The sequence below is a fragment of the Anopheles marshallii genome, chromosome 3 (assembly GCF_943734725.1).
Source record: "Anopheles marshallii chromosome 3, idAnoMarsDA_429_01, whole genome shotgun sequence".
NCBI classification, from domain to species: domain Eukaryota; kingdom Metazoa; phylum Arthropoda; class Insecta; order Diptera; family Culicidae; genus Anopheles; species Anopheles marshallii.
The window spans coordinates 63,760,206-63,780,345 of NC_071327.1; the positions used below are offsets into that span (position 1 = coordinate 63,760,206).

Genomic DNA, 20,140 nt, shown 5'->3' on the forward strand with positions numbered 1-20,140 from the left:
TGGGCTCTCCAAATTCGGGAGTTTCCGTGCCATGGATGGCTGGGTGGGAAAAAAAATAACGTAACCGGGAAGCTATGGCCCACACATTCGGTTTGCGTACGGAGTCAAATAAATGGATCATTGGAAGATTAAGTTCGCGAAAATGAAATGAGCCAGCGCCAGATACCTGGGCCCTGACTTTATCTCAAATATTCCCGGCCCGGTACTTGCGGTAACGTTAAGAGTCGTGGGAACTTTGTAGCTACGGGGTGGCAGTTGCATATTTCATGATAACGAAAAGGCAATGGTTGCTGTGTAGAGGTGGGATTTAATCTTATTCGTTAGATTTTGTGTGTGGAAAGTGTACTTTCTTCATCTTCATGTACAAATAATCTGGCTGGTACATGTCTCTACCATTCTTGTGGGAAGGGATCTATAGGTTCCCGGAAATAGTTGGTCGGAAGAATGCCCCTGTAGTGACAACCGAGACTTAAATCGAACGACCCAGTAATCACACATGCTTAGATGTCCCTTTAGACATAACCCTGTTGAGGTATTGTTACGTCAGAAGAGTGACACCAAACAATCAAGCTTCCAACTCTATTTGTGACTTTCAGCAAGTGCTACAGATTGATAGTGTACCAATGCCAATGAAGTCATTAAACAATAAATTGTATTAGTTAACCATGTTCGTTCTATACTTCATTAGACAGCGTCCCGATACGATTCACGATTTAATTTATTTAAATTATCGACCAAAAAACTAAAAAACTGGAAAGGAACAAAACACTCGCCGGAAGGAAAATTTCCTTATTAGGGACACCGCTAGAACTGCACCAAATCCGTGCTCATCATCCACTGTTAGGAGGCCCTCATTAAATGTAGCGCTTGATGGACGACACGGACGCCAAGCCGGCGAATGGAGTACGCTCCCTGGAGGTACACACAAACGACCGACTTGGGAACTGGCGTGATTCGGAAACGGTCCGCTTCAACCAGTAGGATGCTTGTACGGTGCAGAAGAAACACCAACATATCCTTCCTTCTCACGTGCCCTAATTGGTCTTTATTGGGTTGCGCGATGGTATGGGAACGGGAAGACCCTAATCCCTGCGCGAAAGAACATCAAAGGGGAAGGAAAACCGGATGCATTTACCGATTAGTCGATAAAGGTTCAACATTGGAAAGATGTTTTTTAAGTTAACGAGTTAACTACTTCATTCTGCCCATGCAATGTTTAGTTTAATACGCGCGTTTCTAAAGATTGTGTATTGGATCGAGACTTTAAGGTAGTTTAAGACAGTGCCACATTGTAGCATGGTGTTCGCCATCACGTTTCCCGCCGGCATTGCAAACCGGAAGTAACGTGTACTCATCGGTTCCGCGCGACACGCTCGCCGAGTGCTGCAAACCAATGCCATTCTGCCGGAAGTGACCGTCTGCGTGGCAGCAGATTGCGAACGGGCGAAAAGCTTGTGGCCAGTGTGGCATTAAACAGAAAACAACCATCACATCGTCACCGGCGTGAGGACGATGGCACGCAGCTGCAACGACGCAACGATCACACCGTGATCATTTTTCTTTCCAACAACCTTCATCAGTATTCGACTGCACGGCCGAACAGAGGGTCCAAACTGTGGGGAATACACACAGAAAAGAAAGGCATGAAATAATACCAAATCTACCTGGAAGCTGAGATGCGATCAAGGTGAGACGATCTTTTGAGAAGAAATTGAAGGAAAAAAAACACACACGTGCACACGGGAGGATTACGTATACGTTTTTTTGTTGTTTGGAAGGTTCAGCTGGTATCTTGCGTCTTTGGACGACTTCGGGCGATCCGCAGCAATACGTGTATGTGCGTGTATAGAAGTTGAGTAACAAATGGCGAAGGTAAAGGACGCTACCACCGGCACGAAGCAGATTAACTGCTGACGCTCTGAGCGATGTAGTGGAAAGAGGAATTCAAACTACAACCTGCTGGCTGCAGTTGGCCGTTGCCTTGCCCCGACCGTGTGTAGGAGGATTCGTTTAAACTCGCCCAAAGCGCCTGCAGGGATAGGCCATGTGTTGGCCGTCAGGAGCTAGCCGGGCACGATTTTGAAGTGTTTTTACTTCCTATTCCTGCCTGTCTTACGGCAAGATATGAAACGCGGCACAGTGCGGCACTCTAGGGTGAGTCTCTCCAGGGACTGAAAAAAAAGTAAGAGAAAAAAAAAATCGTTGTATTCAATTGGCCACGCGAGCACTTGCAAGAAGGATGTTGTTCGCTTTCATGCTTTCTATTACCACCGCGGGTCCAATTTCAAACTTCCCAGCCGAAGCTCATTTCTGGCACTTTTTCTATGCTACACATCGCCTGGGAACCACCCCAGTGGAAATTCGATCACTGGCATGTAAAAATGTAATTCAGCGTGTCCTGCATTTCCTTGTTTCTTTGGAAAAAAGCGGTCGCGGCTGGTACTGGCATATAAAAAAAAATGAGACCTTATTATACAATATGTGCCTCAGATACTTTCGCCCTTATCGATAAGTTATCGTTGAACCGTGCTATCCAACGTGAAGGAGAGCGATTTAGGTTACTTGAAACAATACAACAAAAAAAACCCGCTTCAATATTTGTGCGAACGAAAATTGATACGTTCCCCTTGTTATGCCGCGCAACAGCGCGCACTTACCCGCTCGTACCGTAAAATAACACATAACTACATCGTCCAGATGTTTTAGTGAAGTAAATGCACCATTTTTAGCTGGTAAAACAAAAACGTATACATTCAGGTGTGAAATGTGTGAAAGATTAAATTTTAATCTCAGCTCTATCGAAAGCGATAATTTTTGGGCCGCCGATAATGGTCGGCTCATATGCTTAACATGCGCTTGCCTGATTACGCATAGCTAGTTATTGTGAAACAGAGAACAGTTGAACCGACATGTGGAAAAGACAGGCAGTATTAATTGAATGGTGAATCTACAGAAGAAAAACTTCACTAACAAAGCTCGTTTCATTTTAGGACGTAAACTTTGATGGAAGAAAACGACAGCGAACGGCGATGATGCATGATTCATCTCTATCCCTGCACTAGCTTCAAACAGGTACGATTAACTGATAATTAATTGCGTGCCTTAAGTGTTTAAGATCGTTTCATAAAGCTTCGTGCAACAATCGTGCTAGTTAAAACACTAGTTTATACGCAAGTTATACAAAATCAGTGTGCTGTTATACAAGGCTGTTATACAACGGCAAGAATGGTTCAATGTGGCAGTTACTACGGGCCAAAACACGATACAAAGATGTGATTAGACCGGGTGCAGTAACATAATTCTCACTAATGGGCACACCTTGCACGGCTCCCGATCCGTTGATAAGACATTTGCTTTGAAATGCAGACTGTTGTGTATGTTAGACTTGTTCGTGGAATCGGTTTTATCGATTCGCACGGTTAATGTCAGCAGATCAAACGTTGTACTACCGAAAGCCCTGCTTTCCCTGGTTTTGGGGTGCCGTTATAGAACACGCCCTGATGATAAGAATAAAGAATGATACGACAATGTCCAGGAGGCACTTCGCTTGCGAAAGTAACCTACAAAAGAAGACAAAAAAAAGCATGCCATTTGAAATTGTCAAATTAAATTACTAACGGGGTTCCATCCTTCGCCATTTTGACATCTGTTTCTATTGCAAATCAAGCACGACGCAAACTGATGAGTTATATCCCACGCTGCGTACATATTCCACAACCCTACCCTCAGGATGCCGATCCGCCTGCCGACCTCACCGGCGGCGAAATAGTGTGACAAATTTATTGGACTTTTAATTGCACTTTAATGGGTTTGCAAACATGATGGGCTACGTACCGGCCGGGTTCCTACGGGGTGGAGAGGGTTGTTATTACTTCGCCCTTCCCGTGCGGGCCGGAACAACGGACAAACAGCTGAAATAGCAACGCGTTCGTCTCAAACAGAGTGGTCAAGAGTGGCGATTTTCCCCAGCTTTTCAATGGGCTGTCGAAGCGCACACTCAACGGGCGACCCCAGTTAATGAATGGAAGTGGTAACGAGACGAGCGAGTGTCGGTCCACTGTACAACAAAAGCAACGGGGGCGAAAAGGTTGTTAATCGGTTGATAGGTTTATTGCAGATGGAAGATTTTCACAGACCTCGTCAAATTTATGAACCAAACGCGGTGTGCGTGGCCGACCCTTGCTTCCTGACCCCTCGCTGACGGAAATTCGACACCGTGCATCATCAGCGTCATGTGCGGCATCATGTCTTTGAGATCTCCCGCTTGAATGTTGTTGCCGGCTTTTTGTGTGGTTTATAGTTTTGGAAGTCTTTTCCAATTTCCGCTCGCAATCGGGTGGGTTGATTTATTGCTTCCGATTCTCCCGTCCGGGATCTATTGACATCGGATAATGTACTCTTCTCCGAAAATCCCAAACCGGGCTTAGATAAATATTATTCCTTTCCTCTCATTTGAAGAGGGCTGGCGCAATGAAAATCTTGATTTGTTTGTCCAATGTACTGTGGAGGAAATGAAACGAAGCGCACATCCATCCTTCGGCCTAGCGCCTATTACAAAAGGGGTCCGGAATCAAGAATTTGTATGCAATTTCCATCCTTACTTGCTTGTCCTCCGTCGACCTAAGCGTGATGTTGAGTTCTACAAGGGGTTACCGTATTGTATTACTCGAAAGGAATATGCTGAGCATTAAAGAAAAAAAACCCTCAAAGCAAGAAGAAAAACATTTCTAGTTCTCCGTTTCGGTAAGATTAATGTGCGGCACAGGGATTACCATTGTTCAAACATTGATACACTTGCCAGCCACGCACACACACACTGTCCGGGTTCGTTGGGTTTCGTTTGGTTTGGAAAATTTATCGCTTGCAGCACTGCAACAAGTTATTCGACCCGAGGGCGCCCACCAGCAACCACAAACACACATAAACGCACCAGCTTTAATCTTCCGTTGCAAAGAAGCATTTAAAAAGCAATGATATCTAATGTGTTTCTCATTACTCAGCCCGACCTTATGGGTCTTGACTTGCGATTTGCGAGGGCTAACCTTGCTGCTTAGCTGCATACACTAAGCAAACACCCCTTTTTAGGACTCCGGGAGAAACCATCCACCAATTACCCAAACGGATGGCAATCATTCAAGGAGCGCGAAGGGAACACAAAATTAAATGCACCCGAAAAAAAAGGGGTACCATTGCCTTGGTCCATCCAACGAGAAATTAATTAAATCTTTGAGACGAACACACATCGAGTACCCGCACATACGCATGGGTTTGCAGCATGGGTCTGGTGGTGCGTTCAGGAGCGAGCGTGTGCGCGCCCCCCCCTCTTTTTGAATGGGTTTAATATTTCTTCGTGGTTTGGCAGCTTCGCCAGTGAAGGGTGAGAAGCAACGCATCCGTAAATCAAAGACGCGGCTTGAAGCGAACAACAACCGGCGAAGAACCGGTGAACGGATCGCAGTGCAGTGGTTTTGGGGCGCTGCGGTGGAAAACCCGGCAGTTTCCATCTTGCGGCATACAAATGGGTTGTTTGTGGTGGTTCTCATCAACGGCCCGGGAGTTGCATTCACGTTTCGGGGTTTCCATTTCACTTTCCCGAGCGATCATCCCATGCTCACGATCGCTGAAAGCGATGATCTATCATATCACGGCGTAGGGTGTACAGTATAACAGTAGTTCCACTTGAAACATGTTACACAATGTTAACCGTACTTTTCCCGCATGAAGTAAACTCCCATAAGCGTTTTACGATTTTCGACCATTTAGGGTTCTTTGCGGGAGAATCGAGGCGCGAGTTGCGAAGATCGATTTCGTTCAATAAATTCTAAGACCCAGCCTCATCACTTTCCCGCGCAGCGTCGAGTAATCACCACCAATCAATCTTCCGGCCCTGCTGCTATGGTGATTATAGTGTTTTGTTTGCTCTTCTTAAACGCCTTCCCGCATTAAATCGAAACACCGTCCTGATCAAAACTGTTTGCTGTGATTGCACCAGCAGATTTGGTGATTTTACCAATCAAAGCCTGCTTGTTGTGTTAGCGGGGTGTGTAACGTTAACCCGTCACACCATTCGGGGTTGTCAGTCGGTGCGATCTTCTCCAGTTGCCCTGATTGATGCAGCTGATTAATTAACAATTACCTAATGACGCTTTCTGTTGCCATTTCTGTCTGCCTACTGCCCTGTCCACCACCATGCATTTTAAGGTCGACGAGCAGCAACAGCGTGTAGAATGACACACGGACACAAAGAATCCGTTCCATTCATTCGTCGCACGCAAATCATCGGACTGTTTGGTGGCTCGTACGGTCGCTTGCGTACTAGGCGACCGCATGCGGACGCATGATGGAACGCACCGACGCGTTAATTGCAATTGCATGCAACAACCAAGGGTGGACACTGGTGGTACTGCGCCGGCTGTGGTTCTTCTCGGCAAGTAATCGGTGCCTGCCGTGCTAGATTGGTCCCCACCATGGGTTTGATTTACGTTAACGATCTGTGCGTAAATCAACCGGGCCGGGTGACATCTTGTCGGTCCACCGCAGACGGGATCGAATGGCGTAAAATGAAGGTTTCGATCGAAAGCGATGTAGAATATGAGTGAACTCGTTCACTTACCGAACGCTCCACGTTCGGCACGTATCGCGGTTGGTTGGTGATGTAAAGTACCAAAAATCTTGCCATAAATTAAAATTTACGATCAGCTGCCGCGTTCGCACACAGCAGCATAATGACATCATTGTTTGGGACAGGGCCGTAAGTGCGATCGTTTAAACCATGCTGGATCACTTATTCCTCCGCACGATCCCGTGGTTCGCCAACGGTCTTCAAAAATTTCCTTCCAAAGTCCCTTTTTTGTGTGTGCGATACTCCAGTGTTGCTGCTGTAAAATAGGAAGCAAAGTATGAAATGAGAAATTTCTTACGGATATATTTAAGATTGATTCCGTCTGCTGGCCGAGGCCGTGGATCGCAAGCGATCGCTTTGAGACGTGCCCCGTGGAGCAAGTCTCCAATTCGCTCCGGTGCCATGAACAATTTCTTAATTATTTCTACTCACACCCATTTGCCGCAGCGTTCAGCTCCACATATGCTGAGAAGGAAATAATCCCTTTTTTTTACGTTCGCGTCGCGACATGCTGGTTGCATGTTCTCCAACAGTTGCAATGTGGATCCGGAGCGTGTGTGTTGTTGATCGCGAGATCGCGTTTCCCAGCAACCGGAACTCGTTGACGCCTCGTTATTTTGGATGCATTTTCTGCCACGCAGTTTCCATAACGGTAACATTAGTCGCAGCTGGTGACAGAATCGCAGTTTGCCTTTTCTCTGCTTTTTTTTTTTGTTTGCAGCGCGAACGAAAGTATGTCGGGCCGCAACACAACCAAGATCTTTGCTGCACATACTCCGACGGCCGCTTTCGTTGTTTGCGTTGCAAAAACATGCTTCCATGTACTGCTGCTGCCGTTGGTGCCCGGTGTTGTATGTTTTCTTAGCTCCGTACGGATGCTTATGGCCTTTGCGCCGAGAGGACAAATCTTGGTTATTTTTTCCTCCTTGCTTCTTTTGTTTTGCGGTTCTTTTATAGGTTTCGATTCTGCTGCTAGCATGTGACGCAGCACGATGGGGAGGAAAAGGCAAGGGTATGGCGAACGGTTCGTTAGTTATGAAAATGATGATGCACGCAATTGCAAATCATGCACGGCTTGTTAGCCTTCGCCAAACCATATCCTTGAGCTAATGTAGTAGAAAAGAAAGTGAAGACCCGGGTGCGCGCTTGTGCCGTTACACGGTGACCTCCAGTGACAGTGCAAGCCGGACATCTCATTGATGGGTTCTTTGTGGCGATTCTTCTCAAGCATATAGCCTGTTATGAATGAAATTAATTAGCGCATAAATAAGCTAATAAAGATTTCTTTGCTTCACAAACAAAGCTCACCACTGCAGTGGTGATGAGAATTATGTTCCGAACCTAACAGGTTCGTTCCGTTCCTTCTGTGGAACGATCGAACCAAGGTGCATACAAATTCACTAAGTAGGTTTTTTTTTTGCACCTACATGCTTTGTTCGTCTTGCGAAGGCTATACACGTTAACGTTTTCTTCTGTTACTCTTGCTCAAAGCTTTAGTATGGGCTCAATGATCTTTTGCAAAATTCATACACTTTTTCAAAGAATCTAGGATAATCTTGTATTCTATTCTCAGAGGTAACGGATGTCGGTATGCCGCAATATTGTTGTGTAGAAGTGGTGTTTTCTCTAATACCGGGCAGATATCTACTGATCGACAGAATAATGTATCTCTCACTTACTTACTTACTTATCAAGCGCTATAACCGCTTCGCGGTCTTGGCTTGCTGCAGGAGTCCTCTAAACCGGTCTCGGTCGAGCGCCTTCGTCTGTCAATCCATTATCACGGCCTTTCTGATGAACGCATCAACGTGCTCGCCGGGGCACGACGGTTGCCGGATATCCGGAAAACACGGATAATAGGCACATCTCCTTTTTATGATAAATATCAGTGTATAATCCATCATGCTTAAGACTTTTTTAGTGCACAATTTATTTTTCCTGTGCGTATTTTTGTTGCAAAAAAAAACTCCAACCGGTTTTTTTTATTTGATCAAATTGGGTCTTACAATCTTCTGTCTTCGGTGTTGCCCGGAATATGTCAACTTTTCCCTTGGAACTGTGATTTCCGAGCTGCACGGATAATCAAACACCCGGATAATCGGTGCTCTACTGTCTACTAATATGTTTAATGATGGTAGCCGAATATGTAAAATATGTGTTCCACGTATCTGCTAGGTTCGTTCCGTTCTTTTAAGAAAAGCACCTGGTTTCGTTCCGAATGGAACTTTCCCATCACTACTCTGTAGGTATGAGATTTATGGATATTTGGTGATATTGAGGCATATCTTTTTTCTACCCCTTAAAAAGATCCTCCATGATCACATACGCTTTGTGCTAGGGAAGGTACATCTCGTGATCTCACCAGAGCACACACACACACACAAAACATCATCCATGATGCTACCCTCATAAAACGCAAAACCCTCCTTAGGTACGCGCCAATGGTCTCGGAATGCACCGAAACTGCAACACTCTACAACAAGACAGTGCGTCTTTGTTCTCTTTTCTCACGGGGGGGTTTTTTTTGTCAATCCGACGTAGTTTCGCAACCTTTCGCAACCTCGCTTGCTTGTATGTTTTGCACACTTTCGGGATGAGGAATTTCCCAAAGGTCACCTACCCTTAAACTTTCATCATCTGCCTGCATTTCATTGCTCCGGGAAAGGCGTTTTTTTCAAATTCTATCTCAAGATGCGCTCGTTCTCTAAGTTCGGGACAAATAAATGGGTAGAGAGTTTACGCCAAAAAGCAAAACCACTCGCCCAACATCCTCCACCACGCGGAATAATGTTTGTACATTCGACCGGAGGCCTTCAGTAAACAAACAATATATCTCGTTTGTTTAGCGTGTTTGTTTGCTTTCCCGATTCGGCCACAGTACGGAAAATATACGCGCGGTAATGGCGTACCCCAAAAAAAAAAATGCTATTCTTAATGCTTCCTGGGATGTTTGAAAGCTTGTTGCTAATACGGTTTTGCTGTTTCGGACGATCCAACACACACACACGATCTCAAATCTCAAAACCGTTAACGACGCTTAGCGGTTACGATTTTAAATGGTTCTTCCCCGTGAGAAGCTCTTGCACTTCTTCAGCGTGGACGCCTCTCGAGCTGCAGTTGGCTGTACAGGAAATAGGGAAATGCGATAAACCTACAGACCTGCAAGCAATGTCGGGATAGAGTTTAAATATTTACCATTTCTGCTATCTATCGCAGCCCTATTTGTGCGCTTCAAAGTAGCATTCTTTAGGCATGCATTGAAACACAATCCATCGACCTAGGGTACGCTAGTTTGGACAATTATCCTATCGTACAGTCTGTTCCCTTCCTTTGTAGCATGGATCGGTTTGTCTGCAGTGTGTTTACAAACTGTAGATAAGGTACTGCTGGTGACAGCTGACCGAACGTATCCCGTTCCTTCGATAATATTGAGCTTTTCTTACAGTGTGCTAACCAAACTCCATGCAATAACGCTCGCGTTTATCGTATTCCACAGTTTGTAATGATCAATTTATCACTTTCAAACATCAAAGCAACCATACACTCATGGAGTAACTACCAACCGAAACTACCGAACCAATCCATCAACGTTGAATTGAAATTGAAGATTAACAAAAAAAAAATTCTCACTTTCAGTTTAGGTTCGAGTAGGACACAAGTGAATCTGAGCTCCCCTCTTCAAACAAGTGCTCATCGTGTGTCTCGCACACGTCGCGGTGTTTGTCTATTCGAACCAAATGACCCCAATGGCCCCCTCCAATTACGATTGAATCTCGTGCATTTTTGGAGGCGTACGTACAACACACGGAGAGCACGGAGCTCTTAAACAACAGAGCGAATGTGCGTAAGAAGATCTAACCTTCCTACGAATTGTGCGCTCGTATGGTAGATCACACTTCTAACACACCTTATTCGTAACCTCCTTAAAAAAGGTTTACCTTTATTGGGGTAAATTATACCATAATGGGGTTATTAGACCGGACCGATTCTGCCAAGCGGTTTTGTCATCTATCTGTCAAAACGCGTTTGACAGATAAAACGACAATCTCAAAATCGGAAACGAGCATGCACGATTACGATTTGCTTTGGCCGGTCGTTTATCTGTCACAGATTTATCACACAACGATTTGTTAAAAATAAAACGAAACTTATTGATGATGAGTTCTTTAGTATCCTATTACACTACCGGACGGTATCTATCTGTCGATCGCCCTGCCAGAGTCCAGTTTGACAGATAAACAACAAAATTATTTGGCAGAACCGCCATATATAAATCTGATTATTGAAATAAGCCCTTATTTAGTTGCTTTCGTTAAAAAAATCAATTGTTTGCATTATTAGCATACAGGAAACATGACATAATCTGCTAGCAAAATGGTTTGTTTTGACATTTGTTTAGCAACTTGGTTTACTAAACGTCAAAACACATACAAAAAAAAAAACAGGCTTAGAGTATGATTCCGGCCATTAACCCGAGGGTCTACAGACATTGGACATTGAGCAAGAACTGTCAAATCGTACGGGAAATATGTTCAATGAACAAACACTTTCTATACAATTTGAAAGCTTTTGCTAAATGTTTAATGAGTGCAGACCGCCGGGTAATAAGTTTGATTTATCAGCTTACTGCCGTGGAGCTATCTTTACTCCCAAAGATCACAAATTTCCTTCTGCTAACTGTCAAAAATCGCTTTCCAAGATCGCTAAGTCCCAACACAGGTCGGAAATGCAGCAAACGACAGCAAACTCGTTTCCTATCTGTTGCCCCTCCGGGTGGGGAAGCCAGTCGGCGTCACCATCATCGCTGTGTGCCCTTGAGCATTCAGCTCCATTGCACCGCACGGGGAATGCGCTGTCTCAGTGGAATGCATTGCATTCTTGCCGCCCTGCCTTTGCCCCTTTGCCTCTCACCGTGGTAGCTTTGTCCCCACCATCATCGGGACCGGTAATCTTCCGTGCCCTTACCGTCCGGCGACAAGAAAGATTCATTAAACCCCGGAGGTCGGCTGGGTACGATGAAGTAAGATCCCAAGGGGTAACTTACACAGATACACACGGTCGAATCAATCGCATATTGCCATTTAAATCAGTGACCACCACCACACCAACTGTGATGTGGCAGCACCAACACTATAAATGGGAGATAAGTAAGGTGGAGGGGGAGGGAGAGGGGGGGGGGGGATGGGGGGTAGTAGCAAATAGTAAAATTCAATTGTGCCGTCCATGTTCGTATTGGTGTTGGGCGCATACGATCGCCATTACTCATCCTGCATGGTGCGGAATCTGCTTCCATGCGGTAGGAAAAAGGGTGTTTCCCGCTAAACGGGAGATCTGCCTACGGCGAAACAAACAAAAAAAAAACAAACGCTTCTTAAATCGTTCGTGAATGACGATGACTCATCGTGGCCTGGCAACCTTCGGAACGGCTACCCGTGTAAAAGGAGGTCTCGGAAAACGATGAACTCTTGGCGGTTCTTGGAATTGATCAGCCCAACACTTTGAAGATCATTCGATCGGGTTTCATTGATGAGGCCGAAAAGTCGTACCCGCTACCATTCGTCTCGAAAGGTGCTGGCGGTGTTTCGAGTTAATGAAGATCTCTCTCTAGCGAAGCATCGAACAGAAATGCTACGGGTAAAACAATCCGCCGGCTCCAGAATGCCTCTTTACTTGTCGGTGGTGTTGAAATGTCTAATGGTTTCACTTTTTAAACAAATCGCCAATCAAAGCGATCGAGCAGCTCCGTAAGACCTCCGTGACCACGTTTTTCGGCCCGGTTGTAATAAAAGGAGATAGCAAAAAGGAAGGAGAAAGGTGTGAAAAATTCAAACGAAACGAACCCCAGCGGAAGTGGGTATGCATTGGGAAGGAAAGTAAACAAAAAGTGAGAGATAACGGCAACAACAACGAAGAAAAAAAAAAACAACAACCAACCAATCAATCAAGCAATTCAGAATCAGTTACTGTGGCCGGTTAAGGCGAGTTGTTCGATCAATTTCGAGCCATTTCTCCTTCCTTCATGAGCATACACAATTCAACCCACGAGCTGAACCGCCCCTCTGGGAGGTGCTTTCGTTTGGCAGACAACCGACCGATCGTGGAGCGTCATATCTCGTGAATGCGCGTGCTCCACTTTTACCAACTCCCGGACCACAACAATGGCAACACGCAACACAATTTCAATTACACTACGGGGGCCCAAATGTGCAGCCACAGCCAAACCGTGTCTTACCGTTCTTCCACGATCCGTAGCACAGTGAAACGTTCAACTGGCAAGCGAAAGTGTACTGTGGATTGGGTTGGAAACAGTTGCTGCACACTCAGCCTAAGAGGTCTGATGCATTGAGCTGTTGCGGGGAATATTTCGTGTGTGGAAAGATGTGGTGCCTCCCTTTGGTTTAGAGACAGAAATTCAGATTAGCATTAACACACATCTTATAATTTGTTTATACGTTTCAGTTCCACCGGCTTGTACGAACGCAAGCTGAGCGTAAAATAAACAAGATCCACAGGTCACGAATCGTATGAAATCGATACCGCTGTTTTACACCAACGTCAGGGTGTGCTGCCCCCGACCAGCGAAACGACCAAGACGAAAGCGGGAAGCGGTCTAGGTTTTAATCGGAGTAAAATAAAAAAAAAGAACCAAACACAAAACACAAACAAATAATTACGGACCAATAGTTCCCTTCAGGGTTTGCGGTTTATAATAACAAGCGCGACATCATCGCGACTCGGTTTGGAACAGTAAGCCGATATGCCCGGTATGGCTAGCCAGCGCACACTGTATTATGGTTTTGTTCTTCCCGGTCACGGCACCAGTTATTGATGGAGGGTGATGCTTAGGTTCGCCCATTGCTGTCATAACGATATTTGAGCTTCCAGTGCACAGTTGACATTCGGCATCAGGGCTTCAGGGCGTGGAGCAACTATCCACTACAAGTGGACCGCCCTTTTACCTTCACATTTCCAAATCGTTCCATTTTGCTGGCCGTGTTTGCTGCCAGACGTTCAATGGGCAAGCTCGCGTTTGGCTATATTTCTCCGATTTCTGCTGGTAAAGTTTGATTGAGTGTGAGAAACACTAAAAAAAAAAAAAACAAGAGTACAAAGAGTTCATGTATGATAGTACACTACTGTTGAAAGCAAAATGTTGAAGCATTCTGTAAGTTGGGTCGCCTAAGAACTTAAGCATAGTGAACCAATACCTTGTGTACGTCAATGTTTGGGGTTTGGGACATGGCAGAAAAAAAAACCTAGTGTTGTGCTTAATGAATCTTTTGAGAAGTATCTATCACGTATAAATCTTAAGCATGGAGTCATTCAAATCAAGAATTTGCTCTCACATGAATAATGCATGGATCCTAAGAGCAGTGGCGAATGAAACCTTGAGTTCCCTGAAATACTGATCGACGAGAACAATTCGATTTTTGATAAAAGTCAATAATGACATGTAGAAGTAGGATCTCAGACAATGTACTGTTCCAATATATTGTAACTCATCTGTCTGCAGCTACCATCTTTTGCTAAGGGTTATAATACAAGCCATAAAGAGCCAGCCAAACATCGAGAATCAAATAGGAATAGGAAAGCATGAAATAATATAGCAGATTTCCAGCTTGTATTATCTTTTGTTTAGCAAACAACTTATTTTTGCCTGGTGCGCTGAAGGCCATCCACATCTGGTTAATGTTTTCGTGGGTATGAACAGCTCGAAACCAATATGTGTTTCAATGGCTTACGGACCAATAATGACGCCTCGCTAGATCTAAACAAACGAACGTTCGTTTTAGGCTAACGGTTCGCAGACAACCGTCAAGTACATTTGGTGAGCCGAAACGGTTCTGGAAACCTTCTTGAAGTGCGCGATCTCCAACTCCATGAGTCAAGCGTTTTGCTAAACAAGTCAAAAGAACCACACAAAAAAAATCCCCCCCGGCTCGAGTGGATGGCAGAAGCCGCAACTGGCCAACCAAGAACTTTCGCCGGGATGTTTTGCCTTGCGGTGCCGATGTTGATCTTTCCTTCGTTGCAAGCTTGCTCGTCAGCAGGAAAACTTCGTGTCATACACTTTTTATCATTGTTGACTATTCGCAGCAAAATAGAAACACTTCCCAGTCAACACAGTGTTGGACGTGTTTGCTGGTAAATGTTATAAAATCGTCAAATGACACGTCGTTAGAGAAAACCCCCTTCAGCGGAAGTGCTGCAATGTGGGTGGGAAAACCTTTGCTAAATGTGTTGTGAGACTCTTTTCCCAAGAAGCGACCTGCCGATAAGACGTTTCAAGATTATGTGCATCAAAACGCTATATCTTCCACTTTGTACAATGAGTAATTTTATTTCCTGTGTATTTGCAATGGGGTCATCGTTAAGCAAACCCGAACTTACGGGACTTCCAAATTGATTTCAACCCCTTGAGGGAAATTAAAAGGTAAACGCTTTATTGCTTGTATCAGTTCAATTTGATGATGCACATACTTCATATCCGTCATACGACACTAGCGAAATTTGAATTCGATAATCTGTTGTCATGTATTGCGTGTGGACATCCGATGTTTGATCCAACATTTACCGAACTGCTCGATACTGAACAGATGTTTCTGCCGTCACCGTAGCAACGCAAATCATCACTAGATGATGGTACGTTGTCGTAATGGTGTGATTTTTCTACACTGCAAACAGTAATCTCCGGGTTGCTACTGGCAACTAACGCTTGACGCAGGTGGCTATTAACAGGAGGTGATGTTAGACGATCATACTGCGATGGGTCATCGAGACCATCTTCCTCGTCAATCGTTTCATAAACATGATGGTTACAGTTGCCCTCACTGTCGGAGGCTTGCTCATAATTCTCATTGTAAGTTTCCAATAAGTCTTCATAGATATGAAACTGTTGCAATTCCATTTCTTTGTTTTCATTATCCTTGTTTTGCTTATTATTTGCGCAGATGCGATACAAATTATTTCGATTCTGAGCCTCTTTATACACGATCAACATGATAAACACTAGGAAAAGCACTATCACTATTAGAACTACTGCTATTTTAGTAGTCAAAATAGTATCTTCTTGTAATGGGGTTGACAAGTTACGTTGTGTACACAGCACATACATATTTTTGGACTCATTCGACATACTATGTAGATCGTACGTGCGCTCGTTGATGATGAGCTTTCTCAGACAGCCGCTGAAACCTTTGTCCTGTGGTACGTACGTCCAGTTGAACAATGATCCGAGGTAGTCCAAATTGACGGCTGCTCCTCCTAGCTGAAGAGGAGCGTTTACGTTCAGGAAGCGGTTTGGTCCTCGAGGTGCCTCGAAGTTTAGGCACGTAGACGTATTGCAGTTGTCTACGATCATTTCAATCATCTGCGATTGCAGCATAATCTCTATAGTAGTTGGATTGTTCAGTGGGAGCCGATGGCGATGTTCGATCCGGATGGTACCGCTGCCATAGTCGAGCAGCAATACTGGAAGTCCTTTGACGAGTTCTAACGCCAAGAAATCTTGCACGGGCAACCGAGGATTATAGTTTAGCGGTCCAATGTACATCACCAAGCCATCTTCCAGGTGTGGTGACAGCTCTAGACTGATTCGCGTCATGTTACAGGGACTGATCGGTGGATAAAGAGCATACCCACTACCATAGAATCCGATGCTAAGCATCTCGCAATGAGGACCTTCGAAGCCTTCGAGACAGGAACACCGATCGTTTACCAGGAAGCCTCCATTAAGACATGTAAGCGCAGGGGGAGCCACCTCGCATACGCACTCCGCCTGTACGAAGGCATTCACACCCACGAATGAACTGGTGTTTGTGTAAACTGCGATCGGGACGTTCGATTTGTAGAGTGTGTTCTTGCACGATAGTTCACAGTTGCGACCCTCTTCGATGCACTCGTCGATTCCCACCATTAACACCGACAGCCCCACATCCTCCTCGAGCTGTCGGAGTCGATAGCCGAGCATTCCGTTGAGTCGCTCAGGTGCGTAATAAGGACTACCGTGGGCTGAAAACCGTACATCCAAGAATGTACCGTTGGCATTGTCGCGCTTCAGAACAGTGAACACGTCCACATTCTCGCGACTCACGTTGAGAGTGTTCGCAATGCTCGTTTGCAGTCGATCTTTGGGTGTAGTCAGTTGGCCAGGTGTACGCGACACGAACTCCTCCGCCGTAACGTTATGGAAACGGATCGATCCACTCTTATCCACTGCCTCCTCGGGGATCTCTTTCACTGTTACTATTACTTTAGCCGTGACGTTGTGGCGCGGGAAGTAGCTGGACTGTTCAATCACATGGAAGTTTAGCTCATACTCTCCACCTCGTGTACCTTGTAGCATCGTGATCATGCCTGTGTCCCGATTTAGATCGAAGAAGTCGACCGACTGATGACGAGTAGCATCGTCCCACTGGAACGTCTTGTCCGGTAGATCCCAGTCGTCCGGATCATCCACATATACTCGACCGACTTCCGTATTTGGAGATTCGCCCTTGTAGTTGTAAACGAAGATACGACTTTCGCCTGGCCTCATCTCGTTGTCATTTTCATCGCCAATCACTAACTGCAGTATACTGACGTCGCTCATCGGCTCTTCACCAGAGTCGCTGATTCTGATCGGTACTCGATACTCTTTCTGCTCCTCTCGATCAAATTCCACCAGCGCATATAGTTCGTCTCCTTGCACTTGGAAACGTTCTTTGATTTCGTATGGCGCATTTGGATCAATGCTGTAATGGAACGGTGGACCATTCTGTGCCTCATCGACGTCTTCTGCCGTCAACCTCACTATCAATCCCGGGGAGCGATTCTCTCCCCACACAACAGGCATTGCGTTCGATAGATATGGTGCGTTGTCGTTGATATCTTCCAGAAAAATGTTCACAGTAGCCGGCGTTTTCTTTCCTGCACCATCTTCATCCGTTGCGGTGATAATAAATTGCCAGCTCTTAAATCCTTGTGGAGGATCACGATCAAGCGCCTTTCTTAGCCGCAGACATCCGGTGTCATCGATCTCCAGCAAGTCTTCCTGTTCTTTTACAAACGAGAAACGAATGTGTTGCGGTTCGTCTCGATTCTCGATGTCCGGATCAAACGCCTGGATGGTCATGATGCAGCCAGGAGGAATCGTTTCTTCTTGGATCGTCACATTGCGGAGGTCAATGAAGCGTGGCGGATTATCGTTGACATTTTCGATTTTGATGGAGACAGTTGCGTTGTCCTGGAAGATACCATCGTCCGCTTGCACTATCAGCTGGTAGCTACGGATTGTCTCATAGTCCAGGCGGCTGTTCACTGAGATGCGACCTGTGTTTTCATCTATCTTGAACGCATCACCCACATTACCTTCAATAATGCTGTAGGTAATTATCGAGGCTATGTCCTGATCTATAGCAGTCACTTCGGTCACTACCGTGTTAATGTTCGCATCTTCCGGTACATTTTCTGCCACAAAATATTTTTTTACGAATTCCGGTTGATGATCGTTCTTATCCGAAATCTTAATAATAAATGGCTGTGAGATACTGTTCGGCTTGCCATTTCTGTGTAACGCCGATGGGGAGTTGTCTTCGGCGATGATCTTTAAACGATAAGAATCCGTTGCTTCTCGGTCAAACGACACCAGTGAGGTAATGTTCCCCGTTCGACTATCGATGTGGAACAACTGCTGATTTTCGTCTTCGAACCGGTACGATACGATGTTGTTGGCCGAAGTTCCATCGAGATCGTATGCTCGTACCTGCATCACAGCTGTACCGGGTGGCTCATCTTCTGCAATAAATCCCCATTCGATCTTCGTGAACACCGGGATAATGTCGTTTTCATCCAAAACCATGATCTTGAGTACAAATTCTGCGAATAAACCGTGTATGTTTTTCACGCTCACTGTCAGAGTATACTCCGTCACGGTTTCATAATCCAACGTCCTTCCTAGCTTGATTGAGGCAGTGTTTTTGACCTGTTCCAATACGAATGTGCTTTGCGAATTCGTTTGTTCAGCACGTCCTTTATTCAACATGAAAATAATCAACGGATTTTCCGGGACGTTTGATTCAGCTTCAAATTCTATTTGTGGTATCAAATGGGACTGAAGTGTTTCGTACAGCATGATCGTATCATTGGGAACCTTGGTGAAGTAAGGTGGTAGTTTGTTGGACTCCAAAACACGCACTTCAACGTCCACCTCCGCATCCTGTACAGCCTCCCCCTGAGGATCCACATTATAAGCTCTCACGCGGATCGCATAGTACTGGCCAGGACTGCGATCGACCGATTTTGTTAGAGTGAGCACACCGTTATTCTCGTTTATTTTGAAATAACTGCTGTCTGGGTTCTGCTGCACGATTTCGTACTTGATAATGCTGTTATCTCCGTCATCCATATCCGTCGCCGAAATGGTTGCTACCCGCTGGTTTGCTTTCATGTCTTTCGTCACAGACTCTTCATAGCGCACCTTATCGAATACAGGCGGATTGTCGTTGATGTCAAGGATCGTCACTTTGAAGGTGCACACATCGTCCAGCCGAGGTCGCCCGTTATCGGTCGCACGAACCGTAATGTAGATCTCCTTCTCACGAATAGGCTCATCCCGATCGAAGTTGTGAGCCGTTGTGATCTCACCAGTGCTCTTGTCAATGCGGAAGCGGGCTCGTTCTCCCGGCGTTGTTACGAAGCTGTACTCGATCGTTTGTCGGGGGTCAGGATCAGTGGCGGTTACTCGCAGCACCGGTGTACCCACCGACTGTTCCTCCGTCAACATCGGTTTGTAACTGTCACACGCTTCGAAGCTTGGGTTACAATTGCCACGAAGACGGTGAGGTTCAGTTACCACGCTAGGACAATCTTGAATACTGGTTATTTGACCCATCTCATAGTATAAATTGTAAAGACTTGAAAACATTCGATAGTTACCGAAAACAGAGCTGTAGAATTCTTCTGATGAAGTTCTTCCACCATCGGATACATCAACATCACTTACTGCCTCTGCTGCGTGTACAATGCTGTACCAACATAAAGCCACCCCCCAGATCAATGCAAATTGAGCCAGCAACCGACACATACTTTTCACATATGCGTAGCAATCTTCACAAAAGTTCGCCAACAATAGGAATCTTGCTGAAAGAAGCGTAGAAACCCGATTTCCTTATGATGGTTTCGTTCGTTCCACTTAATACAAACGACATGAACGATCACTTCATCTTACGGATGGTGTAAATTCGGCACGACGCGACTGCTGTTGTTAGATGAGTGGAGATCCACGTTGACTGGATACTACAATGAAACACCACTACAATAATTATGCATCTACAAGAATGACTTCTGAACCTTTTTGATCAAAACCTACATTTTGAACGTACGAAAATGGTAAAAGTGCTGAGCAGACAGGGCAGCTGCTTTGCTGGGTAGTCTTCGACTAACTAATTTCAATCTGAATTGCACATCAAATTGATGACATTTCCATGCCTAGCTGTTGTTATATTTCGATCGTATCTATTTACTTTCCGGCATATCAAA

The 20,140-nt window shown here is 45.3% G+C and overlaps 1 protein-coding gene across 1 annotated transcript; it reads right to left on the reverse strand.

Moving 5' to 3' along the window:
* Positions 1–1,487: 1,487 nt before the first annotated feature.
* LOC128712998 (DE-cadherin-like) lies at positions 1,488–19,685 on the reverse strand. Its single transcript, XM_053807862.1, has 2 exons — positions 15,198–19,685; positions 1,488–1,613 (listed from the first exon to the last, which is right to left on the reverse strand). The coding sequence occupies exons 1-2, from the start codon at positions 19,683–19,685 to the stop codon at positions 1,488–1,490; spliced, it is 4,614 nt and encodes a 1,537-aa protein (XP_053663837.1).
* Positions 19,686–20,140: the final 455 nt, after the last annotated feature.

What these genes read in the sequence shown, in the direction of transcription:
- LOC128712998 (XM_053807862.1), bottom strand. Translation starts at nt 19,685, where the DNA reads ATGTGTCGGTTGCTGGCTCAATTTGCATTGATCTGGGGGGTGGCTTTA. An exon ending in GTTCAGTATCGAGCAGTTCG is followed by an intron (nt 1,614 to 15,197) that starts GTAAATGTTGGA and finishes TATTCCCCACAG; the next exon opens with TTTGGACCCTCTGTTCGGCC.